Genomic DNA, 10,493 nt, shown 5'->3' with positions numbered 1-10,493 from the left:
TGTGTTTTTTGGATGACTAAAATATGATTTCGATCATTATTATTTATTAATGTGCCAAGCAACTTCTCCCCACTAATAATTTCTTAAATGGTTTAAATAATGGTGTAGTATAGAAATGTGATTTCACAATTTCGCCCACCACATGTCCTCATGCTAAACCAAGAAAGACAAGAAAGGAGGTATGAACATTTATTTATGCAAACTATCTATATGCAATCTATCTATATGCATGCAATTACGTACTTGGTCAAAATAATTCAATTTCAAAGAATACATATATGAACATAAGGGCTAAAGCAATCACAATCCAATTGAATCCACAATTGAATTGAGTTATTAAAAAGAATTATAAACTTGCAAGATAAGATATGATTATAGGTGAAAACATGTAATTAAGCAATCGAATCCTCACCGGATGTGTATCTGCTTTAGTCGCTCAAGTGTATAGGGTTGATTCACTCAATTCCCTTCTAATCTTGCTTTCTAAGATTTATTTTTCATCTAACAGTCAATAATTATTCAATACATGTATACAAATATCATGAGGACTTTTCCATAGGTTGTAATGGGGTTGGGGTCAAGGTAAAGATGCATATGGTCAAATGAGCTTGCAATTTGAACTTTTGACTAACTTAAACTCTCACCTAACACATACAACAACCTATACAATTCAAAGCAAGCCTAACTACCCATTCTTCACTTTTTTCACACACTCATACATTCTTTTCAATTCACAACCCATATGCATTGTTGTTAATATTTTATTTTGGGGCATTTTGTCCACTTTTTATTGCTTTCTTTTTCTTTTCTTTTTATTTTTCTTTTTCTTTTTCTTTCTTTTTATTTTATTTTTTTCAAAATAAAATATATACAATAATATCAAAACATGGTTTAAACATTTAATGCATGAGTATATACCCAATTCCTAAGATCTTTAATAAAAATTCAAAATATACTTTTATCTCTACTAATGTTCACAACTTTTCCACACTTGAATGATACACACTCTCACTAGTCTAAACTAATCAAAGATCCAAATTAAGGACATTTATTATTTTCCGCTTTAAGGCTAGTAATGTGCTAAATTTAAGAACAAAAGGGAATTAAAATAGGTTCACAATTGGTAACAAAGGTGGATAAAACGGTAAGGCCATTTGGGTAAGTGAGCTTTAATGAAATAAAGGCCTGAATCATATAAATGCATTCATATACCAAATAATAGACAATATGAGTCGAACAAATAAAAAATTACGATCGTAGAAAAAGAATTATAATACACACAAGAATAAAAATAGTAGTTATATGATGCAACTACACAATTAAGACTCAAAACTCACAAGGTTGTGTGTTTTTAGTTCAAAAATATGTTCCACAATTTGTAATTCAAGCAAGTTTCATGAAAAATTTTTACTCAAATCAATTGGGATGTCAATGCCCTATATAAGAGGAGTTTTCTTGGAAAATTTTATTATTTTGACTAAACTTATTATATATATGCAAACCAAGAAAATGCAACAAAAAAATTCTAAAAGACCTAAAAATAACAGAAAAAAATTAAAATGCGAAAGTGTTATGATTAGAAATTGTCACCCAAAAATCACCGATCGGTTGGACGACCTCCCCACAGATTTATCAATAAAATTTAGACATAATATAATATAAATTAAAAATTTTTAAATAATTATTAATAACCTCCATTCATAAAGTGGTTTTATCTCTCCCATTCTCCACATTTAGCTCTTCACATTGCAACGTTGAACCATATTCTAAATTTTAAATTAAAAGAATATCCAAATCAATATATAATAATCTTTTAAATAAATTTGAATTGATTGAAAGTAAAATTAGACTGATATAAATTAAATCATAATAAATTATATTAATTTTATTTTTTTAATCGACTCAAATCATATTGAAAATATTTTTTTTATTGTTACTGTCCTCGTATCGTGTTTGCAGATAAATAATATACATATATCTTATTTATAGATATTTTTTATAAACTTTTTAAATATCATTTGCAAATAAAATTTGGTCAATACAAAATACGTAATAGTTAAAAATATAAATATTTTTTAAATAATGTATATTAATAAATAAAATATTTAATTTGTTTATAAAAAAATCGAAAAATATCCGTTTCAGAAATAAACTCCAAAGTCTCAACTATGACTTGAACTAGGCCACGTCTCTGGTGGCTCCATTTAAGGTGACTATTGATGGTTATATGTTGACTCTTCAATTGAGAGTTGACATGTGGCATTATTTATTAGAGTGATTAAACGAGATATAAAAATGATTAAGCATGATACTGTGGTAATCTCGATATATTAACCTATGACTGTTTGAAAATTTTTAATATTTTACTAATGTTATAATCAAAATGTATTATATGTTGTTTTTAATTATAATTATAATTAAATTATTTTTTTAAATTAAAAATTTTTTACATCTTTCTTATTAATTTTACAACTAAAATATTATAATTAAAATTAAATCTTTTCTTTTAAAATTAAAGAATTTTTTTCTCTACTAATTTTACAACTAAAATGTTTCATATATTATTCCCTCATTGCAATTGAAATCAAATTTTTCTCTCCAAAATTAAAAAGTTTTTCCTTCTTCTTTTTTCTTTTTTTTATCTCTCTCATTCCTTCAACTACTCTATCTATATCATTATCAATGACTAATTACGAATTTGACAATCAAAACATGCAATATGATATTTTTAATTGCATTAAAATTAAAATTAAAATATTAAAATTAAAATTGAAATATACTTATATTATGTATCATATGTTACTATCTCATATATTACTATCTAATTTAATAACCAAATGTGTCACATGATACCCTCTTACTAAAATTGAGAGAAAATATTTTCCTTCAAAATTAATAAACCTCCTTCCTAAATTCTCTCATCTACATCTCTCTATTTTTCTATTCCTCCCTACCATTTTCACTCTATATATAATTTATATTTTTTATTAATAACAAAATATGTCATCCGATATTTTTATTATAATTAAAATAAAAATTTTTCTTCTAAAATTAACAAACTTTCGCTCTTATTCTTCATTTTTATCTTTCTCTCTATTTTCTCTCATTCTCAATTTGTTCTACTTTTCTGTTCTATAGAAAATAAAATTAACAAAATAATATAATTCAAATAAAAAATATTATTATTATATACATATTTTTTAGGTTTTTATTTAGTTTTAAATTTTTATCGCTTATTTTTTTAATTTATATTTTTATTTCTCTTATTTCAAATATTTATTAGGAAAAATACTGATGTTATAATTAAAAATTTGAATCAAGATTCAATTGTTTAAAAAAAATTAATTTTAAGTTAATTTTATAACTATTAATATAATTTTTTTATACTAATATCTAATTATATTTTTATATACATAGAGAGAAAAAAAATATTAACTTTAAATGGCAAACATAAAAATTAATTATTTCTATTTGTGCAACAGACTTAACATCTAATCAAAAGTATACAAGTTAGATTGTTTTAAATTTTAGATAAGGGATATTAAAATTAATTATTAAGAATAGATCAAACTCTTTCACATAAAAATAATAACTAAAAATCTTATTATTTAATTTTTTATCTACGAAAATTTTGGTCTTTTTAGCTGATGAAAACTTTTGTCCTCTACAATCTTTATAAAAAAATAGTTTAATTCTATAAATTTTTTATACTATAATCTATAATGTCAGAATAAATTCGATATAATTTTAAAAAATTTATATTTTTATAATATAATTACACGTAAAAATACTAGTTACAACTAAATAAAAGCATAGCGACCACTATCCAAGATCTTTAAATCAAATGGACTGCTAATGATATTTGAACATGTTAAAACTTTGGTCAAATAAACAAAAAGTATCACTAGCTATTATGCTTTTATCTTAGGACTAGAATTAGAGAAACCAAGGATTAGAGAAGTAGAAAAAAAAATTGAATATACGATTGAGATTGTATTGAAGTTGAGAAGGATATTATATATAGAGTAATGAAGAGTGTTAGGAATCAGTAATTTTTGTATTTTGTAACTATTAATTGACTATTAATAGTGTTTTTAATGGTATGAGATTACATCTAATAGTAAGAGATTACTTACTTTTTTTTATGGTTAAATACTGACCACAAAACACAAAAATTACTAATTCCCTAAATTTTTTCTAGAGTAATTAATTATTTTTGACCATGAAAGATTGAAACGTTGATAATACTGACCATAACTAATTTAAATTAACTTTATAATCATGAACAGGGGCCAAGGTACATACTACTAAAGGGGGGAATGGCCTCCCAAATTTTAATTTTCATTTAAAAAAAAAAGTTTAGCCCCTCTTGTTTTTATTTTCCAGCCCCCTCCCTTTTTGTTCGTATTATTTTTCCAGCCCTCCCCTTTTTAATTCATACAAAAAAACTAGCCCAATAGTCCATTTTCCTTTTTTTTTTATTTGCCAGCCCTTCCTCCCTCTTTGTTTGCATACTTTTTTAATTTTCTTTTTTGTTCCTACACTTCTCACTTTCACTTTACAGATAATAACTTTTGACTTTTTTTTATTCTTCTTATTCGTTATCTTTTTAATCTTCTTATCTTTTACCTCTTTGACTCTTATTTTTTTTAGATTAAGAAAAAAGATAGTAGTTCAACATATGATTCTTCGCTTCTGTTTCTAAAAAAAGATTCTATTTTTATTTTTTTTTATTTCAAAAAAATTATTGAATTATTAACTTTTTTATTATTATTTTTCTGTTAGTCTTGTCTAATTTTTTATTTTTTTATATATTTAGTTATTTACTTAATTTATTATTATTTGTTAATTAAGTTTTTGTTATTATATGTTAGTTTGTATATTTAGTTTTTTTATTAGTTAACTATTTAATTATAATTTTATATTATTTATACTACAATGTTAGTATTATTATTCTGAATTTTAATATATTATTTTGAATTGAAATATAATTTTTATATTTTATAAATATTTAGATTGTAATTTACACTTTTTGCTAAATATATTTTTAATTATAAGAACTTATTTGGCCATTTGAATTATGAGTAAGTTCAAAATTATTGATACATTTAAAAAAAATGATCAAGAGAATGAAGATGCGTCTACTATTACTATTCCAATACTTGAGAGGTCATCAGATTTCATTACTTCAAGTTCTCCATTGATTAGCTCAAAGCGTCCTCGACTTCTTCTAAATCAACTGGATGTTTTTCGTTTGGAAAGAGATCCTGGAATGCGACCAATGATTTGGAAGTTTCCTCCAAATCAAAGAGATGAAATCCGTCGGACTTATATTAAAGTTGGGCCAAATCAACCAATTCTTGATAATTATCCATTTTCTGATGATAAAAGTCACCGTCGCTTTCAAGCTTCATGATTTAAATTGTTTCCATCTTGGTTAAAATTTTCTATAGAAGATGATGCTATATATTATTTTTCATGCTTTCTTTTTGCTAAGGAACCTTCAATCAACACGGGTTCAAATGCTTTTATTGAGAATGGTTTCAAGAATTGGAAGAAAGTAAATAGTGGAAAAGAATGTGCTCTTTTGAATCACATTGACAAAGGTCCCAACTCATTCCATTATAAGGCGTTGAAATCATGTGATGATTTGATGAAACAATCACAACATATCGACAGACTTCTTCATAAGCAAACATCAGAAGAGATTGAAAATAATCGAATTCGACTAGGAGCACTTATAAATTGCATTAGATGGTTGACATTTCAAGGTTGCGCATACAGATATGATGAAAGCCAAAGTTCAAGCAACAGAGGTAACTTTTTGGAAATGTTGAAATTTTTGGGGTCTTACAATGAAAGAATGAAAAAGAATGTTTTGAAAAATGCTCCAAAAAATGCTAAGTATATTTCAAATGATGTCAAAAAAGAAATTTTACATATTCTTGCTACTAAGGTGAGAAATTCAATTAGAGAAGAGATTGGAGATGGCAAATTTTGTATTATTGTTGATGAAGTTAGAGATGAATCTAAAAAGGAGCAAATGGCCATTGTTTTTAGATTTGTTACTCTAGATGGTTTTGTTAAAGAGAGATTCTTTGATCTTGTGTATGTCATTAATACTTTGTGCAACAACTTTAAAGAAAGAATTAATTTCTGTCCTTTCTCATTATAATCTCCAAGTTGAAAATATTAGGGGTCAAGGGTATGATGGTGCTAGCAACATGCGGGGTGAGTAGAATGATTTGCAAGCTTTGTTTCTTAAAGATTCTCCTCAAGCATATTATGTACATTATTTTGCTCATAGGTTACAATTAGTATTGGTGGCAACTTCAAGAGAGGTACTTCAAATTTATAAATTTTTTACTCAATTAAACTCTATTGTCACTATTGTTAGTGCTTCTTCAAAAAGACATGATAAATTACAAGAAGCTCAAGCAATTGAAAATGCAAACTTGATTGCTCAAAATGAATTAGAAACATGTAAATGTGCGAATCAAATAAGCACTTTACAAAGAGTTGGAGATACTCGATGGAGCTCTCACTTTAATTCTATTTGCAGTTTGGTAAAAATATTTATTACTACCAACATTGTTCTCAATAATATCATTGAAGACGGGACAACTTATGCACAAAGAGGTGAGACTTATGGTATTAGTAAAATATTATTGTCATTTGAATTTGTTTTCACTTTGCACTTGATGAAAGAGATTATGGGAATTACTAATGTTCTTTGCCAAGCACTGCAACAACAATCTCAAGATATTCTTAATGTAATGCATATTGTTTCTACATTAAAGTTACTTCTTCAACAATTAAGAGATGGTGGATGGTGCAATTTTCTTGCAAATGTTAAAGATTTTTGTGAAAAGCATGAAATTGAAGTCCCTAATATGAGTGCACAATATGTTTTTGAAAGAGGTCGATCTCGTCAACCAAGTGTGATAGTTGAGCATCATTATCGAATAGATGTATTCTTGGCAACAATTGACTCTCAAATATAAGAGTTGAATAGTAGATTTAATGAGCAAACAATAGAGCTTTTGACTTTGAGTTGTGCTTTGGATCCTAAAGACAATTTCAAATCATTTAATATTGAAGAAATTAGCAAGTTAGCAGAGAAGTTTTATCTCCTTAACTTTCCTTCTAATGAGCTGAATATTTTGAAATCTCAGTTGCAACATTATCAGCATGATATACCAAATCATTTGAAAGGCATTGGTATACTTTTTGAATTGTGCAAGAAGTTGCAAGAAACGGAAAAATCAAGAAGTTATCACATGGTTGATAGATTAATACGTCTTTTTTCACTCTACTAGTATCTACAGCAACAACAAAAAGAATTTTTTCAGCAATGAAAATTATTAAAACAAGACTCAGAAGTAAGATGGCTGATTAATTTCTTGCAGACAATTTAGTCATCTATATAGAAAAAGAATTAGCAGCTATTTTCAACATAAATTCAATTATAGATGATTTTGAAAATAGAAAAAAACGTCGAATAGCCTTTTCATGATACAAAACTATAAGTGGTAACTTTTATATGTTATTGTCTTACTTTAATTGAGATTATATATTTAATTTTTTTAATTTTATCAATAGAAATAGTAATATAAAATATTTTTAGTAAATTATTAAACACTGTCCCCCCTAAATAGTTAGTCTAGTTCTATCCCTGATCATGAAAGATTTGTTTCGTTTGACATTTTTAACTAAACATCAATTTTTTAAATGTACTGTTAGTAAGACTTCCTACGTGGTTGTTTATTATTCAAGATGTTATTATTTTATTTTAATTTAATAATAAAATAATATATTATTAAACTAATCACCTAATCAATCATCAGAATCTCTTGTAATTATTTTCTGTTAATGTAATTATTTTTTTATAATTTTTAATTGTTAATGCAATTATTTTCTCTCTAAGCAGTGATACCAAACCCTCCTGATCCATTTATTTCTCCTCAAGCCAACCAACCTCCAATTCAACCGACATCCATAAGACCACCACTAATCAGATCTTCAATGTAGAATATACTTTCCGATAACAAGAGGCCAATAAAAAAGAAGAATACCAAGAGGCTTTCTCCAATTATGTTCAACAATATGAGACCTCCTTCAATAAGCAACCTCTCAAGTAGGCCTATTGTTAGCCAAAAAATCATGCATGGTGTTAGTGTTAGAACATCTACCAGATTCATGCAATTTATGTCGACTCCAAGACTTGGAGCACTAATAACTGGTAACAATTCCACACCTAGTTAGGGCCTAAGATTGACTGGATTAAGGAACTTTTGTTGTAGTGTTTAAGTATGGCTGTTACATATAGACCATGTGCAATTCAATTTTTTTGGGAACTTAGTTATAGTGGTTTGGTTTAGAGTTACATTGACTATGGTTTGTTTTGTTATTTAATTCTCATCAAACAACTATGATAAATTAGCATAAACTTATATGTCTACTATATTAATGAGAGATGATTACATATTTAGTATTGTCCCACATTAATTTGGTACAAGAATTTTCATTTAATAATTATCACCATTCATATATATTGCTATATCAAGATTAAATTAGAGTTTGTGATTTGAAATATGAACAGTTATGTCAAATTTTAAATATTTAAAAGTTATTTTTGTCAAATTTTTATTCATTCGGTTCACAAATTTTTATGGTTACAAAATTAATTTAAATTAATCATGGATAATATTGTCAGCGCCTCAATCTTTTATGATTAAAAATGACTAATTACTCTTTTATATATTATTGAGGATGAGTAAAATTAAAAGATGAATTATGACTTAAAATGAACTAAGAACACAATTTCATTACTTAAATTGAAAGAGAAAAATTACAAATAAAATTGGAGGAGACCATGGTCATAGCTGATAGGTCCACCTTTTTTACACCTCTCTATTCTTTAATCATAATAATAATTGTCTATAGATGAGTGAGCATCATGCTGGACATATGACTTGGCGATACTAAAGGACAAGTTAAGATTGGTTAAGTCTAATATCAAGAGTTTAATAATATAGTAGTTAGTATAATATAATAAAATTGGTGGTGAAAGCAATTGTCATGACCAAGGTCTTTTTATAACAAATATATGTATCAATCATTCATCAAAGTAGCGAATAATATATTCCAAAGTCACCAAGCAAGTTCATGAATCAATCCACCAACTATTTCATCATTGATATCCACACTGCTTCACTGCTTCTTTGATTTCAATTGTTGTATACCACATCATGGCCGTTGATGGAGCGGCCGGGGCGGCGTCTTCTTCGTCGTCACCGGCACCCTGGGTGTGGGCGACGTCATCCTTATCAGAAGGCATGTATGATGTTTTTCTGAACTTTAGAGGCGAGGACACAAGGTACTTATTCACAGATTATCTCTATCATGGGCTGGCCGATGTAAAAAAACTGGAGGTATTCAGGGATGATCCGGGTCTGAAACTAGGTGACGAAATTAAACCTACTCTGATGGAAGCTATTAAAAGATCTAGGATTCATATTGTTGTGATGAGTGAAAACTATGTGTCTTCTTCATGGTGCCTCCTGGAACTAGAGCAGATGCTCAAGTATTACTCCAAGGATGGAAACAAACGATCCGTTATTCCAGTTTTTTATCACGTGACGCCCGCGGAAATGAGACATCAGACTAGCACCATATCTAAGAAAGCCATGAAGAAACATAAAAAGAGAGAAGGCAAAGACAAGGCGAAAGCGTGGAAGTTGGCTTTATCTAGAGTTTGCGGGATAAGTGGAGGACACATTGTTAAGAAGGGAAATCGATGAGTTCTTTTTAATTAATTGATATTATAACGAAATTATTATTATTATTATTATTATTATTATTTAATCCTCGCTCTTTAGAGATTTTAGAATTTATGGTTTAAAATAATTACCTGAAATTGACCGAAAAATATTTATTTCTCTAATTGAAATCATATTCTTTTATCATCTTAATTAATAAAGATTGAGAGGACAAGTTAAGTTTTATTATGTGTTTCTTTATATTAGGTCACTCTAAAATTTACAATGAATCATGAAAAAGTTTATTTTTTTATTAATTAATTGGTAGATATAATTTTTTCTAAAATAATAATGGATTTTACTAGGTAGATAACGAAAGATTTGAACAACATGAATAATGAACTGAAAATTTAGCTCAATAAAATTTAAAAAAAAATACTCCACGCAAATTACCCAACTAAAATATCTCATTTAATAATTCAAAAATTTTAACCATTCATTGTACTCTAATTTATCAAAGCATTAGCTTTTCTCTCAAATTTTCTGTCGTCGCCACCGTCGCTTGGTCTTCAAACAGCCCCCTTCGTCGCCAGCGGGATCCTTCTCACCGTCGCAGGTTCGTCAACAAGGACCCTTATCGGCGTTGTTCTCCTCCAAACGGGAAACAAACAACGTCGCTCACCCCTGATGAAAATAATCATCTACTTAAGAATAAAAATAATTATCCGCATA

General features: G+C 27.4%; 1 protein-coding gene across 1 annotated transcript; it reads left to right on the top strand.

Annotated features, from left to right (window-relative positions):
- The first annotated feature begins 9,251 nt into the window (after positions 1 to 9,251).
- LOC107472478 (toll/interleukin-1 receptor-like protein) lies at positions 9,252 to 9,803 on the top strand. Its single transcript, XM_016092002.3, has one exon. The coding sequence runs from the start codon at positions 9,252 to 9,254 to the stop codon at positions 9,801 to 9,803; it is 552 nt and encodes a 183-aa protein (XP_015947488.3).
- The last annotated feature ends 690 nt before the right edge of the window (positions 9,804 to 10,493 follow it).

This window comes from Arachis duranensis, unplaced genomic scaffold (genome assembly GCF_000817695.3).
Source record: "Arachis duranensis cultivar V14167 unplaced genomic scaffold, aradu.V14167.gnm2.J7QH unplaced_Scaffold_114793, whole genome shotgun sequence".
NCBI classification, from domain to species: domain Eukaryota; kingdom Viridiplantae; phylum Streptophyta; class Magnoliopsida; order Fabales; family Fabaceae; genus Arachis; species Arachis duranensis.
The sequence above is the reverse complement of the archived record's forward strand: the minus strand, read 5'-3'. Positions and strand labels throughout refer to the sequence as shown.